Source organism: Terrapene carolina, unplaced genomic scaffold, assembly GCF_002925995.2.
Source record: "Terrapene carolina triunguis isolate 2854851 unplaced genomic scaffold, T_m_triunguis-2.0 Scaffold68, whole genome shotgun sequence".
NCBI lineage: Eukaryota > Metazoa > Chordata > Testudines > Emydidae > Terrapene > Terrapene triunguis.
This window is the reverse complement of record NW_020664419.1, coordinates 371839-390763: the sequence shown is the minus strand read 5'-3', so window position 1 is coordinate 390763 and position 18925 is coordinate 371839. Positions and strand designations below refer to the sequence as shown.

General features: G+C 49.8%; 2 protein-coding genes across 2 annotated transcripts in view; both read right to left on the bottom strand.

Annotated features, from left to right (window-relative positions):
- STRIP2 (striatin interacting protein 2) overlaps window positions 1–4750 on the bottom strand; it is a 64638-nt gene extending 59888 nt beyond the window's left edge. The window contains exon 1 of the mRNA XM_024193101.1: window positions 4628–4750. Within this exon, the coding sequence (XP_024048869.1) occupies window positions 4628–4750 (123 nt within the window). The remainder of the gene's footprint in view (window positions 1–4627) is intronic.
- Window positions 4751–12233: 7483 nt separating this feature from the next.
- The window catches only part of AHCYL2 (adenosylhomocysteinase like 2), a 79622-nt gene continuing 72930 nt past the window's right edge, over window positions 12234–18925 (bottom strand). The window contains exons 16-17 of the mRNA XM_024193102.2: window positions 18478–18598; window positions 12234–16395 (exon numbers count right to left, since the gene is read on the bottom strand). Of these exons, the coding sequence (XP_024048870.1) occupies window positions 16389–16395; window positions 18478–18598 (128 nt within the window). The 3' untranslated portion in view covers window positions 12234–16388. The remainder of the gene's footprint in view (window positions 16396–18477; window positions 18599–18925) is intronic.

Genomic DNA, 18925 nt, shown 5'->3' with positions numbered 1-18925 from the left:
CCCTTGTAAGTATTCTCACACTTGCTTCTTATCAAACTGTCTGTACTGGGCTATCTTGATTATCACTTCAAAAGTTTTTTTTCTCTTACTTAATTGGCCTCTCAGAGTTGGTAAGACAACTCCCACCTGTTCATGCTCTCTGTATGTGTGTATATATATCTCCTCAATATATTTCACTTTATATGCATCCGAAGAAGTGGGTTGTAGCCCACGAAAGCTTATGCTCTAATAAATTTGTTAGTCTCTAAGGTGCCACAAGTACTCCTGTTATTTTTAAAGGGTAGTACGTAATCAATGCTTAGACCAAATACACTGCACTGACCAACTAAGTTCTGAGCTCTAAAGCCTCGGAGGAATTCAGTTAAGTCCTAGCGCCTGCGAACGTTAATCCACCCAGCAAAGGGGCAGTGACGCACAAAGCTAAAACCAAAAGAATCCTGCACCTCGGACCAGAAAATGGATTGAATGTGTCTGTGTACTGAGGCCAGAATTCCACTGCCCATGTCAACTGGGTGTGCCTAGAAAGAGACCACCTCTCTTGCATCTTGTTTAGTGCCAAGCCCAAGTATGAGCTATGGTTAAACTAAAGCTTCCAACTCATGCCTGCAGAACATAGGGCAGCGTCAACAGGTTTTTACAGTTCATGGCCAATCCTGTTCCACCGAGACAGCCTCCTGCCATCCGCCTGCGTTCTACGCATTAAGCTCTCACTACACAGAGTCTACTCAGCTGGGTTACCCCAGCATCTCAGTTCCTCTCTCGTCTACCATGTTCAGCCCTAGAGTTAAACTGAGAAGCGGGTCAGCGATTCCCTGGAGCTGGCATCGAAGAAAACCCACGACTGTGGAGATGAGATGCCCCAAATCAGAGCTATAGACTCCCTGAAGAATGTCATAAGCAAAAGGTCTGGAAAGGGCAGGACAGGAAGTTACAGCAGGTTTTGGCTGAGAGAGACATGAACTGAAACCATGTTTGGTAGGGCCTTGGCTGCACTGGCACTAATAGGCACAGAGTCCCATCCTCCTCCCTCTGAAATCAACGGCAGCCTCCATGAGACCGTCCTCTGCCACTTCTGCCTCCCTCTCAGCCCCTCTGCTCTCTTCCCCACGAGCGCCTCTCTACTTCCTCCCATGCTGGAACCGGGGTCCTCCTTGATCCTACACGCCATGAGGTGGCCATCAAATCGCTCCTCTTCCCAGAAACCTTCCCACAGCGACCCGCTCATTAAAATGATACCGGTTCTTTTTTAAATCTAACACAACGCATGTCGGGCTCGGCTGGTAAGCCCCCAACTCTGCTCAGTGCAGCCTTCCTGCTTCCATCTCCCCCGGTTCCCTGTCAGGATTATAAACCCTTACAGGCATCTATGGGGCTCCAGCCGAGTGTTAAATAAATACTGCTAACAATCAAGGTAGGAATTAAGAACGGCCACACTGGGTCAGACCAAAGCTCCATCTAGCCCTGTATTCTGTCCGATGACAGCGGCCAATGCCGATGCTCCAGAGGGAATGAACAGAACAGGTAATCATCAAGTGATCCATCCCCTGTCGCCCATTCCCAGCTTCTGGCAAACAGAGGCTAGGGACACCATCCCTGCCCATCCTGGCTAATAGCCATTGATGGACCTATCCTCCATGAATTTATCTAGTTCTTTTTTGAACCCTGTTATAGTCTTAGCCTTCACAACATCCTCTGGCAAGGAGTTCCACAGGTTGACTGTGTGTTGTGTGAAGAAATACTTCCTTTTGTTTGTTTTAAACCTGCTGCCTATTAATTTCATTTGGTGACCCCTAGTTTGTGTGTTATCAGTAGGGTGACCAGACGTCCCGATTTTATCGGGACTGTCCCGATATTTCCTTGTTTGTCCCGGGTCCCGACCGATGTGCGGTCGGGACACTGGACAAACAAGGAAATGCTCCGGACCCCGGAAGTGCTCGCGCCCCACCCCCCCGCCCCGACTCCGCCCCATCCTCCCCCCATTGGCTCCCTCCCCAAATCCCCGCCTCTTCCCCAGGCTCACCATTCCTCCTCCCTCCACAAGCGCTGGAGGGAGGCCCGGGAGACGCAGGGGGAGCGCGGGGCCAGGGTGAGTGAGAGTCCGGCCTGGCCCCGAGCAGGCAGGACTCAGTCGGGCGGTAGGGAGAGTAGGGGGGCGGCCCGCGGGGCCAGGTGGCGGCTGTTCTCCCGCCCTGGGCAGCGGGACTCGGGAGCAGCCGCTGCTGCAGCTCCCACTGCCGCGGGGGGAGGAAGCGGCCGCTGGCCAAGCTCGGCCGCTGCGGCTCTGGCGCCCCCGAACCCCCCGAGCCCGGGCCTGCTGCGGGGACCCAGCAGCGCGCACGCTGAGCCCCGCCCCTGGCCAGTCGCGTCTGGGCTGCTGCCCAGCTGGTGCAATCCCGCGGTGGCCCCGGGGCGGAGGCATCGGCAGCCCAGCCCCGTTCGTTCCCCTGCGGGACCCGAGCGGGACGGGGGGGCTGGGGCCTGATACCCCCACTCTGGGGCCGCCGCGGGATAGCCATCGGCCGCTTCCTCCCCCGCGGCAGTGGGAGCTGCAGCAGCGGCTGCTCCCGAGTCCCGCTGCCCAGGGGGGGAGAACAGCCGCCGCCTGGCCCCACGGGCCGCCCCCCTACTCTCCCTACCGCCCGCCTGAGTCCTGCCTGCTCGGGGCCAGGCCAGACTCTCACTCACCCTGGCCCCGCGCTCCCCCTGCGTCTCCCGGGCCTCCCTCCAGAGCTTGTGGAGGAGGGTTTTTTTGTTTTTGTTTTGCCATGCCCCCCCCGTGTCCCGATATTTGACTTGGGTGATCTGGTCACCCTAGTTATGAGGCGTAAATAACACTTCCTTCTTTACTTTCTCCACATCAGTCATGATTTTATAGACCTCAATCATATCTCCCCTTAGTTGTCTCTTTTCCAAGCTGAAAAATCCCAGTCTTATTAATCTCTCCTCATATGGAAGCTGTTCCAGACCCCTAATCATTTTTTGCCCTTTTCTGAACCTTTTCCAATATATCTTTTTTGAGATGGGGCGACCACAACCGCACACAGTATTCAAGGTGTGGGCGTACCATGAATTTATATAGAGGCAACATAATATTTTCTGTCTTATTATCTATCCCTTTCTGAATGATTCCCAACATTCTGTTCGCTGTTCTGACGGCTGCACATTGAGGGAATGTTTTCAGAGAACTCTCCACAGTGACTCCAAGGTCTCTTTCTTGAGTGGTAACAGCTCATTTAGACCCCATCATTTTGTCTGTATAGTGGGGATTATGTTTTCTAACGTGCAGTACTTTGTATTTAACTGCCCAGCCGGCTGATACCCGGTATCCATCTAATCAGTATCCTCTCACTGCCTGCCAGAACCAGGCGCTTCAGAGGAAGGGGGAAGAAATCCCGGAATGAACAATTATGAAATAACCTGACAGTAATGGCAGTTTCCTCATCCCTGGCAGCTGACTAGTTTCTCATGCTTCAGGGAATCAGCCGATTGGTGCAAATCAGGGATGTTAGTCTCTCTCTATGTACAACATCGGCCGGTTCACCAAGGCACCCAGCAGCAGGCAGCACTCAGATACCACGGAGATGGGCGCTCACACAAAACCCAGGAGGCGATAAGAGGCCAGGCCTATCCTGGCAAAGCCGTGGCTAGAGGCAGCGCACCTGAGCTGGCAGAAGACTGTTCCCACCAGTCTGACAAATCTCAACCCCCTAGAAGGATCCTTACGCAGCGGGCGCCAGGTGCGTCTCTATAGGGGTCGCATGCACCCACCGCCTTTGGTGCCAGCTCAGGGCTGGGTCACTAGGGTAGACACCCTACGGGAGAAACCAGCCTCCCCCTTCAGCGCCTGGGGGCCAGAGCTTCTCCCGCTGGATCTGGGGGTTGGTTTCCCAGGCGGGGGGAGGTCTGACAAGTCCCTCCCCACTTCAGCCCCCTGGGGCCGGACCCCAGCACGCCCAGCCCCAGCTCCCTTTCCGCCCAGGAGGTTTCCCCTCATCGCAGGCTGGTGCTTCCGTAGCGGGTCCCGCCAGGCTGGGGCCAGGGCCGGCCGCAATAAGGCGCTGCGGGCTGAGCGAAGGGGGAGCGCGGGGCCCCCAGCCCCAGCTGCTCCTGTAAGTCCCGGCGGCGGGACGTGTCCCGGGGGGCGGGTCTGTAAACCGATCCGGGCAGCGGAGCCGAGCGCGGAGCGGCCCCGACTCAAACCACCGACCCACCCGCACCATCGGCCCCGGCCGGGCGGCGGCCCCAGCAACAGCCGCCCGAGCCCCCCGGCCGCGCCGCCCGGCCCCGCTCCAGGGGCGCCCGGCACCGCCCGGCCGGGCCAGCAGCGACCGAGGCACCTGTCGCTGGAGCGTCACCGCCCTAGGGAGGAACCAGCCCCGGGGCGGATCGGGGAGCCCGGGGGTCTCCGCCCGGGCGGCTGCGAGTGGAGGCTGGGAACAGCCACGGGACCCCCCGCAGCTACCCCGGCTCCCCTGGCCGGGGCGGCCCCTCTCCCCCCAGGGCGGGCAGGGGGTCCCGGAGCCCCGGGCAGGGCGGGCCCCAGGACCCCAGGCGGGCGGGCGGTCCCGGAGCCCCGGGCGGGCTTGCAGGGACCCGGGCAGGGCGGGGCGCCCCGGCCCCTTCTCACCTCGGACTCCTTCCGCTGGCCCCTGAAGAGCTCCCGCCCCTTGGCCGGGGGCTGCAGCGGCCTCCCCTTGCCGGGCGCCCCGTCCCCGGGCAGGGCGCTGCCAGCCGCGCCCGCCTCCTCCATGCGCCCCTCTGCCCTGCCCGCGCCAGCACGTGCGGCTGAACCCCCCGCCCGGGGGGGCTCGCCCCGCCCCCACGCTGCCATTGGCTCGCTGCCCCGCGGGGGGCACACCCCCAGGCGCTGATTGGAGCGGTTGCTGCTGGGGCGGGGCTGCGGGAGAGGACACCTGGGGCCATGTGGGTTGGAGTGGGGCAGGGGCGTGGGGGGCTGAGGCCCCAGGGGAAGGGGGAGAAGCTGCTGCCAGCCAGGGGAGGAGAAAGGAGAAAGGGATGGCGGCACCAGGGGGAAAGGGGGAGGCTGCTGCCCCAGCTGGGATGGGGTGACAGGCTGCTGGCCCCAAGGGGAAAGGGGGAGAAGGCCTCTGACTATAAGTGGGAAGTGGGGGGTGTTAGAGACATGTCCTCTGCGGAGCAGGATCTGCTGAAAGGGCCGTGGTGGAGATGAGGCAGACACCAGGGCATGGGGAAGTGGATGCAAAGCTTAACACAAGCCCTGAGACTCCCTTGCCGCCACAGCACTTTTCCTCTGAAAGGGTCCCTGAGCTGCACTTTATGAACCAGCCGGACTCAGGCTGTTTCTTTAGAGCAGCCGTGCTGCCGGGAGGGTGGAAGTTAAAAGGCAGATGCTCAGCACACCACGGGACAGAAGTGGATGAGCAGAAATTTTAATCCCAATGACAAAGATGACCTTCCTCCTCTCATATAAACCCAGAGCCCACAGGACCTCAGTTTCTAAATTCTCAACATGCCCGCCTAAGAAACTTCATAGGACTCAGGTTATCTTCCTGGCCTGCAGTCCATCCCATTTTGGGTCAATCCTTGACGCTGATGGAGACTTTCTCTATGTCCTTGGGCACACCCTAGATTTTAAGGCCAGAAGGGATCACCAGGTCATCTGACGTAACCTGCACATCACCAGCCATTAAATTCCCTCCAGTTACCATGCTCCTGAGCCCATCACTTGTGTTTGACTAAAGCATCTTCCAGGAAGGCAGCCAGTCTTGATTTGAAGACACCAAGCAATGGAGAACCCACCACTTGCCTAATCAACACCCCTCCCCCCCACTTAAAATGTTGTGTACCTCTTCCATTACAAATTAAGCATATTATAGACCCAAGGCTCATACTAGCCCATTTTGTCATGACATCGGACTGGGAGCTCATATCCATTGTGACCCCTAAACCCTTGTCAGTGTCTCTGCTTTCCAGGATACAGTCAAGCATTCTGGAGAGTGGCCTACATTCCTTGTTCCAAGATGCATAACTGCATTTGCTGGTATTAAAATGCATTTTGCTCTGTATGAATGCCTGTCCTCTTTCAGCACTCAGCCAATCTTTGTGCCCTCTGCACATTTTATCAGCAGCAATTTTATATTTACTTCCATATCATTGCTGAAAACACTGAGTAGCATCTGGCCTAGTACTGATCCCTGCAAAACCCCACTAGAAACATCCCCCAGCTGATGATTCCCCAGGGACAGCTACGTTTTGAGCTCTGCTAGTTAGCCAGTTCTTACTCCAGTTAATGTGTGCTCTGGTGATATTGTGTAGTGCCAATTTTTTAATCAGAATGTCATGGGGTACTGAGTCAAACACCTTACAAAGGTCTTTGCATGTTACATCTACACAGTTACTGATGTCAACCAAATTTGTAATCCCAAAGAATTCAATCAGGTTTGTTTGACAAGACCTATTTTCCATAAAACCATGTTGACTGGCATTAATTATATTCCTACTCATTAATTCTTTATCAATAGAGTCGTGTCTTGGCTTTTCCATTATTTTGCTCAGGATAGAGGTTTGGCTAACCAGCCTACAGTTAACCAGGTCATCTTCCTTATTCTTTTTGAATACTGACCCGGCCTTAGCACTATTCCAGTCTTCTGGAATTTCCCTGGCATTCCAATACTTATTAAAATTAACACCAGCAGGCGAGAGATCTCCAACTCCTTTTGGGTGCTGATTTAAAAATGTTGATTGCCAGTAGCTGTTGTCGAACATGATCCTGTTACTAATGGCCTGAAACCATCATCCTCATATGAGGTGAGCACAGCACCCTGCTTCTTTCCACAGACAGAGCAGGAGTAGTTATTGAAGAAACATAAAATAGAAATAGGCTATTTACTGAAGTCACTTGGGGAAACTGAGGCCCGGAGCCACCATCTGTAAAAGGAGACGACACTTTCCTCACCATGATGCAAAGCAGTCTGGGAGCCTTGGAGGGAAAGTTCTCTAGTAGGGAAAGCAGGACTCTCTATTGCAGACAAGCTCCGTGGCTGAGGAATGAGTATATTCAGGGTCATTATGTCACATTCTAGACATTTCCAAGTTCCGCTCAGTGTAATTATCGCTGACAATTTATAACAATTCTAGCTAAAGGGGAGAAGTGCTTCCAGAATGAGGGGGGGGGGCATTTTGCACCCACTTTTGCACTGGCAGAAATGACCAGGGCAACTCCCAGTGCAGCCCGGAGACCTACAGCCCATCTCCACTAGCTATTGTCAGAATTGTTCTGCTTAAGAAATAACTGGCTCAACGCTGGTCCCAATTCTGCAGCTATTTCTGCACAGCCTGGCTCCAGTGGCCATTCAGAGCCCTTCCCCCCACCTCAAGTGACCTCATTGGGCTCTGCACAGGTGCAGGGTCCCCCTGAGCAGATAAGGGACCTGATCCTGCCCTAATGAGGCTTCCAGGGGTCAACCGCTTCCTGCACTTTGCCAAAATGAAATATTCTTCTAGCGTGCAGAGAAAGGACAAAAAGCCAGACCCCAACTCACTCAAACCTTCCATCGCTTGGTTTATTCCTGGGAAGGGACTAGCCCTTGGTCTGTATAGCTCAGTGCTGCTTGGGATTACATCACACTCCCATTCATCATCCGTTTCCTATGGCCCAGCAGCAGCAGAATGAACCCCTTCCTTTCCCGTTAGCAAACCACGTTGGTCAACATCTCTAAGCGAACACAGAGGTGGGGCTATCGGTTCCAGGCCACTGCAGTAACACTGCCGCCCTTATCTGAATCAGCCCTCAACAGCTGTGTGAAAAGAAACCCACAGGCAGGGGCCAGCAAGTTTCAAATGGGATGAAGGGAGGAAGTGAAGGGGGGGAATGCACAGAGCAGAAGCAGCAACGTTCCCCTGGGCGGCTGTGTCCCTGGCAGCTTGGTCTCACAGCACTGGGTGGAAGTAGAGAAGTCCTGCCGTTAACATGGCCTCTTATCCTCTCCCCCAGAGAACTGGGGCTTGATTCCCAAGAGCATCACCGTCAAGGAGAGAGCAGCTGGTGATAGGATCTTTAGTTAACCGTAAAATGCTGCCCCTGTCCAGCCTCCAACACACACTTGATTTTTCCGTGTGGCCAGCCAGCCGGGAATCAGCACAAATAGCTGTTTGCAATGATGTTCGGAATTTGTCAGCCATCGGAAAAGCCCATATTGAGTCATACGAAATGTTTCATTCCAGGCAGCTTCAAAATAAGCGTGTGGGTCACCTTCTAACCTTTAGCCCCGTGGTTAGAGCATGTGCCTAGGATGTGGTAGACCCCCAGGTTTGAATCCTCCCTCTGGTGCAGGGACGTGACCTCTGATCTCCCCCATACTCACGTAAGCAACCAGGCTGCCAGCTGGTCTGCTCCCAAGCGTTCCTGCTGAAGCTCTTGAGTCTTGTAAAACTACATAATGATGCTATAGCCTGGCGCTTAAGGGACTCACCTGGCAGGTAGGAGATGGGGTTTAAAATCCCTCCTCTGAATCAGAGCATAAGGGGATGTCAACTTTGCAGAGCCAGTGAACTGTCTTCCCACACACAGCGGGGCTGGACACTTCTCCCTCTGACATTCATTCTAGTGAGTTGTCACTCAGGCAGTTGGGGACAGTGAGGGGAGGATGTTCAACACTCCTGCTTTGGGGGTGGTAAAGTCACCAAGGACATAAGGTTAAAATGACAATGAGCCAGGTAATGGTTTGGGGGAGTGTTTGAGAGCCAGGCCTTGCAGAGATGACGGAGGGCTGCAGAGGATTTTCTACACATCTGAAACTAAGGGAATCGGGGGCTAGTTTGGATTCAGAGATAGTGGAAAGGCTCCACCCCTTCCAGAGACATAATGGAGTTATTGGGTAACAATCACCAGGAAAGGAGACAGGGATCCCAGAACAAAATGCACACAACAGGTGGTAGACGGGAGCTCTTCACTGCACGCCCCTTGCCGAGAGTCTAACACAGCAGCTGACTCCCACGACCAAGAGGCGACTCATGTAGGGAAGTGTATGAACACAACGGATAATGAACCTTTTCTCAGCCGAGCAGTCCCAGCGACTTCCACAGGAAGTGTAAGAACCGTGCGTATGGGGAGGGGCTCCAGGAGTCGGCCCCCAGCTGTTCAAGCCGCCTGCCATTGCTTGTCTGCAGCACACATACTTGTATCGGGCGCCGTGGCCATGGGGGAAATGAGAGCACAAATCAAATCAGTGGAGTCCAGTGACATCAAGAAATGGGAAAGCAAAACTGACGTGCAAAGATAAACTCAGAACCACCCTACAGCCAGCGAAAAGAGCACAATGTAACGGACTTCAGCAACTGCATTAGATTAAGCATTGGAGCATTGGAATGTGGCGTCGTCTCTCCAGGGAAAATGGGGAAGGCTGCTGCTTGCGTTATTTTAAATTCGATTGCACAAAACACTGCAGAACAAAGTGTAACAGCTGGAGGGAACAATCATGCCATGTGTGGGGCTAGGGGAGAGGACTGACGAGGGGACTTACCAGACATAGGCTCCTCTCTTATTAAATGCAGGGGTGGCCCTATGTAAGTGCAGACTGAAGAGCGGGATTGGGAGAAACACCCGGCGCCCATATTTCTATTCATTTTTTTTTAATAGACAATTTTTCTTCTTCCCAGGCAGCAAATGTTCTGCTCTTTTCAGAAGGTCTAATTCTGCAGCATCGCTAGCGAGTTCCCTGCGTTTCTCTGGCTGCAGAGTGCACTGATGGGCAACCCCAGGACCCTTGCATGAGTGGATCCCAGTCTTTTGCACGGTATTGTTAATTATTCAGCTCATTTCTATTATTTAGCCAGGTAACGGACGCTGGGAGTTAAGGGAAGAGAAGGCATAAGGGATGCCCATTGCTCCAGCTTGGGCAGTCCCAGCGGAGAAGCTGCTGTCATTTAACACCAGCATGTCCGCATGCAAAGCTTTGCCTTCTGCCAGTGAATGAATTCTACTCCTTGGGCGATGCTGTCCCTTGACATGCTCCCCAACAGCAGGTTGTGTGAATCCTGGAGGACTGGGGACCTCTAGGAGCAGATGGGAGTTTAAAATGACCTGTTAAGTCACTGCCTTCTGAGAGTTCTCTAGAGATGCTGACCTACTTAGACTTCAGCAGTGGCTGGCCCTCACTTTCACCCCCCGGTCACTCCATCAGATGCATCCTCCATCCATGCATCTGACGTCACCGCTACCCATGGAGGAGGACTGGTTAGTTTAGCTCCTGCTAGTTAGCTGAGATGCGCTCAGAAAAGACAAAGAACCACACCTGCCCAGTGCATCATGGAGGGACAGTCTTGATGGGAAGTGCCACCATGCAAGTTCTCAGGGAGTTACGGGCTCTCTCCCCCTGCGGTCTACAGGTTACTTCTGAAAGGCTTCCCACAAGCGCACGGCATCCTTCTTCCGTATACTTCCCACCAGCCAGAGCTGCAGATTCAGAGCAGCGTAGCTACGTTACTGCTAGGTTATGAGGTTTCTTGATGCTCAATAAAGGAGCATCCCAAAATCGATTATCCAGTGGCCTGTGTGATTTGCGTCCTGCACACCTGTCACACCAGGCAGAAATCTGCCCGCAATTCTCTGCCCATGGACTCATCACACCCTGTTCCATGCAGCTTTCAGCCAGGAGTGATCTGATTTTGTGTTTCAAAATGGCCATTGGTTTATTCTGTTCATCTTGGAAGAAATTTCATCCTTTTTAATCTATATTTTCCTGTTGTCTTTCTGGTTCTTGTGTAAACATTGATTATTTTGCAAAAGGGCTGGGAAGGGAGGTGACAGAATGGAAGCAAAACAAGATAATGGGATTTTTTTCCAGACACAATTTAGCTTGTTTTCACCAAGGACAGATCAGGAACAGGAGAAAACCCAAGAAACCTACAACCAAAACAATTTCCAGCTACACTCTGACAGCTTCTCCACAGACTAATTCCAATCACTCTGCAAAACACAGAGGGGATGGGAAACTTAGTAGCCAGAACCCTCTCTCACAGGCCACCTCCGCAGAGACAGCTGTGGGCTGCTGTATTGTACGGAGGGGTGGAAGCATGTCCAGCATTAAGGTTGCAATCAGCAGTTCAGTATAAAATGACTATAACTTTGGCTTGGAGAATTGGTTTGGCCTGAGATTTGCGAGATCCACCTTGATGGCAAAGGAGAATGTTTCTGCAAAGCTTGAAGAAAATTTGCCTAGCTGATTTTGAGTTACAAGGACACTCAGATTTCCCTGATTTGAATTGTGCTGTTTTCCTATTAAATGACAATATTCTCCAGAAAAAGCAAGACGACTACTACGAAAACGGTCAATTTCATTCCTCTGCAGCTCTCCCAGTGCAGGTGACCCGCAGCACTCACTGCCCCCGAGTCCTGGGACAATATCCCCCAATACATTCGTTAAAACAATGAACCACCAGTGTGGCCTTACTCTATGAATATCTCCGGACTGGCTGCTGTTCCCCCACTTCTGTTGTTTGTGATTACGAGAAGACGAGGGTATCGAATTTAGATTGCAAGCTCCTCGGAGCAGGTAGCCGTCGTTTTCATTTGCAAAGCCCCCTGCACACCTATGGTGCTGTCTACACAATAGAGATGGCATTATGGGATAAGTACACCCAGTGCACCCTGGGAGGAAAGGAAGGAGGGATATAGATGGGGCAGATCTTCTGTCAGAATCAGTCTGGAGGGAGAAGTCCACACGCTGGGTAGAGGATGGAGTTGGCTGTGTAACAATTGGAGCAGAGGAATTGGGCTGGAAGGAGCAGAAGTGTCTGAGACAATGAAACCCTGGGAGGAAGAACATGACTGGAAGCCTGGTCCTGCTAAGCAGGGGGAGGAATCTGCCATTTCCAGCAGCTGAAGTTTTTATAAACCCACTAGGACTGGGAATCCAATATGTGGCTAATGGACAGCTTCAACCCTTGGCAGAGGCAAGAGTGAATGGACTGTTTACATTTAGGAATACGTGGACCGGGACAATACCTTAAGAAACTGATTGGCCCTGGAAATACTCACAGGCTAGAAGAGAACATTAGTGGCCAACACGCTCATTAAAACTATTGGTGTTGCTCTGACTTGTAGCTTGTAGTGTGACAAATAGACGATGACGGGCCCATTTTGGTACCTGGTTGTCACAAAAGCTGAGAGGTTAGTAACCTTCTCTGTAACATCCCATCCTGTTTCTAACCATTTCCAGGGCCTGCCACAGGAACACACTCCAGAGGCCAAGTGAATTTTGCAACATTTTATTTGTGTTTTGAGATTACAGAGTCTTTATTGCTGATCTAATACAATCACTCAGACATTAATATTTAAAACATCCTTTTGAAAATGTTATAGTCTTAGTTTTTACTTCCTTACTGTAGAATTATGACAGATGATTGGGTTTCTTTTCCTGGTTTCTAAAGTTCAGAACAGAATTATTTTCCTTATAAGATTTTGCTGGTGTCGCCTATCTCCTTTTTCTAATATTTAAAAAAAATTGTTACATTTAAAAAAACCCGTTACACTTAATTTAGAGATGATCACGGAGTATGATTCCAGATTGAGTAGGAAAAGCCAAGCAAGCAAAAAAGCTTACGAAAAGGCATAGCAACATGGAGAAAATCTGTAAAAGATCAGAGGGGAAAGAAGCCATTTAGAATGATTTTTTCTTCTTCTTATAGCTACACTGAAGATAAAATGAGCTTAAAATCAGCACAAACAAATTCACTAATGAGGACAGCACCACCACACGCTACACTAGTGACAGACTTGGAATAGGTAAGCGACCCTTCCGAGATGCACCGTCGGGTCACCTGATGGAATGGTTATTGTCCTGGGGGCAGATTCAGCCTGATTTCTGACCCCATTTTTCCAAAGGGTGCCTGGATCAACACGTGACCCATAGCGGCATTTCCTAAGTGGCTTCACTCCAGAAACCAGAGACAGGTTAATGTTGTCACCTTCCCCACAAAATAAGAGAGAAGAGAAGGCTGGTAGCACCACTGTGCTAATCTGGAAGGCCAGTCTGCTGCCGACAGTCTAGCCAGAACTGTTTGCACACATTAAACTCAGGGGTGCCCGAATGAGGCCCAAGAGCACTGGCCACTCGGAACGGATTACAATGCTCCATTTCCGTAAAGCTCAGGGACTACACCTCCCAGTTTGCAATGCTCCATCTTGATCTGAGCAGAAATGCATGCAGGGGCTTGCAGTCTCTGAGCATGCACCTCTACCTAAAGAGTGGTCCTGGGCCACACTTTGGGGTGCTCTGGTCTCTTAGTCCCTGCCCCAGACAGCAAGCGAGGAGCCCAGGTCATGTTAAGCAATGACTGTCTCTCAGTCTGCACCCCGGGGCATTCCCAGCCATGCCACCTCACTTCTGCAGAGCTAACTCTGTAAAAAGTGCACACGTCTTGACTCAACTGTCTCTAGCGAATAAAGAGAGAAGGAACTTCCGTGTGTCCGTCAGCTTGGAACATTTGCACCCATTCTGTTCCAGCTCAATGATAGGAGTGTGTATGGAAAAAACCCTCCCAAAAAAGTATGGTGTCCTAAGATACCCTTAGCGAAGGCTGCACTTCGCTATCAGATTTCAAACCAGCATCGTGGTGTTAGCCTGGGAACTCCCAGTCAGTGTACAGCAACTTCATGAATACGGTACTGCTCCCTAGATGACTGACCTCAGGTCACAGAGGTGAGATGCAGGCTCACAGAGAGAGTACGGCCAGGGCTGACGCCAAGCACTTGTCTAACAAGCAGTTTCACATGCCAGGCATAACCACGTGAGATCAAGAGCAGATTGACGTGTTGGATGCATGTACCTACTCATCATACATGGACACTTATACCACAAGAGATCTAAGGGAGGAGGACAAGATAACGTTCCCGATTAAATCAAAGACACATGTTGCCCATCCCCCAACTCCTGGCTGCTGGGAAATGGTTCTGTGATTGGTTTAGTACACAGAAGAGAAAAGCCTCTCTCTAAGAAACTCCTTCCCCTTTATCCTTGGCCATTTGTGCAGTCCCTGGATGCCGAGATCTTGAAGAGAGGATGGATACATTCCTGGGACTTTTGCCCAGAAACAGACCCCATTCAGCAAGTGCAATCTACGAGTGAAATCCTGGCCCTTCTGAAGTCAAAGGGGAGCTTTGCCATTGAGTTCCATGGGCCTGGACTTCACCCCACGCGTCTACAAACCACCAAAGTGACTCCAGGATAAAGCTGGATAGCTGCAGAATAAAGTTACTCAAACAGTGTAAGTAATAAAAGTAATACACCCAATTTGCATCTTAACAATAATTCAGTGGTCTCTTCCGAAAAATCTCAGGACCTGAATAAAATCCACCAAGAGTTGAAGATCAATTGATACATGACTGGGGATCGTTCTATGATGCCTCCCTCAGATGCAGCCTCATAAAACTTCCAACAGCTTATCTACAACTTTCTACCTCGGGCTCCCGCCCTTTGGAGGTTGAAAATTGGACTAAACAGCGTACTAGAAAATTTGCTGTAAGAAACAACCGTGACATTGGACAAGCTGACCCAGGAGGCGGTCTTCATGTCTAATTTTGTTGATTCTGTGACTTGCCTGTAGACCACAATTTCTGTCTTTTGTGTGTGAGTAGACAATGCCACAAAGACACCTCTCCCATTCATAATGGCCAAGGATTCAGAGAGGGCAAAACAAGGATCTTCACTTGATCAGGTGCTCAGATACCAGGGTGATGGGCATGGTATATAAAAGCCTAGGCTGATAGGTCAATGCCTCAAGTGGAAGTCTGGTAAGTACCACTTGAAGTACCTTGAATTTTAAAAAAGAAACATGTCGTCGATGACTCTGGGGAGATATGGCAACCTTAAAAATTACCTTGACATGCATGACTGTGTTGTATGCAGCATCCAGACAGGACATCTTGGGCTAAAACAAGTAACAGGCATGTTTATCTTCCATCAGTTCTGACTAATACAGCAAGACTTGACAAGATACTAATGTGACAGTGATTCTGAACTCTACTTATAACATCTAGATCTCAGGACAGAGCATACTCTATGGTAATTACTTGGGATAATTACTGGCGCTTATAAATCCAAATAAGATTCCCTAGAATTCATTCACTGAACAAATGAATATTTGAAAATAAGACTCGAACAGCTCCGGCACTGGGAGTCTGGGAACCATTTCCCAGAACCAGGTACTTTTATACATAGAAGTCACTTCCAGAGAAGACTGAAATCTCAGTTGGAGAAAGACGGTGTCAAGAACCGTCCTCAGAACTGATCTGTTTTACTGCTTCATTCTGCAGCAGTGTGAACAACAAGCTTCTGAGTGTCATCTCGAAGAGCTACCTTGAAATGTAAGCAGCATTTGTCGGCAAAGTCGCAAGGCTGTTCCACAAGCGTGAGCACAAGATGCCACACAACTGCTCCATGAGGAATATAGCTTTGGTTGAATTGGAAAACGTTGGCACTCATCAAAAGCTGCAAAAAAATACTGCAAAGTTGCTGAAGAATGGTGTGTAATTGGGTCTTAGTCCACTGGTGTGAACCCCACAGCGTTCATCACCGACTGCTTTAGAGTGGGTGCATCTCTGCCTCCCGGGCTCCTAACGCAGGCTGCGGGGTGTCCTCAGCTGATGCTATAAACTGGACTCTTGGTTACAGCTTCCCACAGTGCTAAGGCAAAGTTAATTTTGGCTTGTTGCCAAAGCCTGTCCTTGCACAATAATCAGATTAGAGAGTTTTCCCCAGTGGCTGCTGGCGAGATTTAGTGTTTCACTACTAAGGTAGCACCAGTCTCATCAGCAATGTCTAGAGCAAACAGGCTTGTGCTAGTTTCATTTTAAAATGGCATGGAAACAAAGTAACAGAGTGTCCTACCCTGCAAACTGACTGACAGTTCTGGGGACTGGCCCAGATTCCGCTTCCAGGTAAGCAAGGTTAAGGTACAAAGGAAATGTGCAACCTTGAAATGAAGTTCCTAGACATTAAGGTACTAACGTAACGTGCAAGCTTGTAGTCTGATCCCAAATCTCGCCTCATGCATTGTCCTCCATCCCCTGTATATTAGAATAGACATACAGCGATAATGGATTACTTGAAGCTAACAGATACTTTGCAACAAAAGAATTCAGCCAGATTCTTATTTCCTCCCCTTCCTTCCCGCCCCCCAAAAAACAAAAATCAACTGTCTCACAGTCTCCTGGCAGTAAAAAACACCATTGGCAGAGGCCGCACGTACAGTACTCTAGTTTAATAAATAAATAACCTAACACACTGTCTACTAGGTGAGCAAGTCCAGCTCTGATTTAAGAAGCTTGTACTATTTCATCCTGTACAATAGTTGAGAAAAGGCTTGGATTCTTGTTCCTTACTTCTTCTGGTTACAGCTGCAGAAACTTAATACCTGAAAAAAGATGAGAAATAATGCTCTCAGTTAGTGGGGGTGTATAAAACGGTACACTGTACATTGATCACTGCCAGGAGCAGACAGAGTGTAATGATTTAGTGAGTATAAATGCAAAGGAGGAAGGAGACTGTTTAGGACGGTATAACCTCTTCCTCCCTTAAACGCCCCATCAAATTTAGACACCCACAAGGCCCTTCAACTTTGTCCCAACATCCTAGACTTCTGGTACGATTTTCAAAAGCACCTAAGTCCCATTGACTTTTAATGACCTGACTGAAAAGCTTTAAGAATGGATGGTTTAAAAATTGGAAAGAATGCCAAAAAGAACAAAAATTATTTCAAAGCTGGAGAAAATGCCTTACAGTGAGAGACTGAAAGAGCCCAGTCTGTTAGTTTATCAACCAGAAGACTGAGAGGTGACTTGATTGCAGTGTATGAGTACATTTATGGGGAGAAAATACCAGGTACTAAACGGCTCTGTAATCTAGCAGAGAAAGATAACAAGAACCAATGGTTGGAAGCTAAAGCCGGACAAATTCAAGTAGGAAATAAGGCACAAAGTTTTAACAGTGAGAGTTATTAACCACTGGAACAAAGTACCAAGGGAAGTGGTGGATTCTCTCTCTCTCTCTCAATGTCTTCACATCAAGCCTGGAAGACCTTACTGGGCTCAATACAGGCGTCATGGGGTGAAATGTAATGGCCTGGGTCATGCAGGAGGTCCTACTAAATGATCTAATGGTCCCTTCTGGCTATAAACTCTATGGATTTACGTGCTTAAGTCACTGCAGAATATGGGACTTAGAAGTTTTTGAAAATTTCTTCCCTTGTCTTTTGTGTGTGCTCCCCAATGTCCCTTAACTTCTCTATATGCAGGTCTACCATAATCACTTTGAGGCAGAGACTGTCTGTGTCCTGTACGATACCCAGCACGTTGTTGGTGCTAAACAAATCAATAATATGTGAAACTGAGCCCAGGGAAATTTAGACTGAACGGCAGGAAATGGCTGATAAGATCTAGAAATGGTCAAAGTCCCATTGCTTGTGACATTGGACAGGAACGCATCGCAGACTGGGAAGGAAGACTAACTGGCGTTTTGCGGGTCTTTCCCACCTCTAAATCTGAAGATAATTCTTTAAGCGTTTTGGGGCTGCAGGGTCCAAAGCTCATATCAACACTGAAGTGCTGTGTATTGTACATTATAGTTAAACTTTGGGGTTCATAAGATAAAGGAGTGTATTCCGGCACAGCCCCATTCCGCAAGCTCAAACGGATCTGTGATGGTGCAAACCCATTCTCATCCCACCTGTAAACAGGAGCACAGGAACTTAAATGAATGAGAAGATTTCCCAGTAGTTTGACCTGGAAGAGAGATAATCTAAGGTATCATAATGCAGCCTTTATTTTTTACTGAGCACTGTCAACGTATCCAGACCTGTACAGACTTTGAGAAAGACAGTCCTTGCCCCAAGTGATTACAGTCCAAGGCCGACAGAAACAACAGTTAAAACATTCTGAGGTATGTTTTCAAAGGCACAAATGGGAGCTATGCATGTAAGTATGGCAATCTAGCGCACAGGGCAACAGATGAGGTTCCAGTACTGAAGTCTGTACTGCACCAAGACTCTTGCCACTAGAAATGCTCCCCGAGGGACACTAGCAGAAACACTTCTTTGTACCATTTTGTGCTTGTCAGATTTTAAAAATAATTTGTCATTTGAGTTGGCTGGATGGTGTTACTTTGAGATTTGCCACTTTAGGATGACAGCTTCTGCCAGATACAATAGGCTGCCTCATTTCACACAAAGCGTTCTGGGTGTCGGAGCTGATTGTGCATTGTCTGATGTCCTTCATTCTGTACCTCCACCATTTTATATCATGTCTTGATGTACTGGGGCAATAGGCAATTACCAGGACTCCAGGAACCCTTCTCAGGGTACCTGTGGAATTAGATGCTTAATCACAGTGATTCTTCTTGCTCATATATATAGGGTTGAGCTGATTCCCACACATACATACGTGTGTGCCTATATTACATTAGAGAGAAAGAAAGAAAGAAAGATGTTTAAAACTAGCACCTGTAATAGTTTGGTTTGAAAGGCCCGTTTTTATTTAGTCCCAGGTATTTTGCTTGTTCATCTGTTAGTTCTGTCAGATGTGCATCGAACGTTGGAAGATGAAGACTTGCCACATACTCATCTGAAACAGATTAAAGCCCTGGGAAATTAGCTTGAACGCGGCAAATCCCTCGGGTCCCTCCCTCGCTGGAGGAGCTCTAATTCATAAAGCCCGAAAGGGCGTTTGCGTTTTACGTAAGAACTTGTGATGGACTATGGGTCTGTCTACACAGCAATGTAAGCTGGGCTTAAGCCTAGCCCTCCTTGAGTCCACACACCAATTATGTTAACCTAGGGCTCGAATCTAGGGTCCCAGGACTCTCCAGGGCTGGAGGGTCTGAGCCCTATTGCTTTCCTGTGTGCACACAGCCCTAGCTTGACTCTGATCCCAGAAGTCTTCTGAATGTAT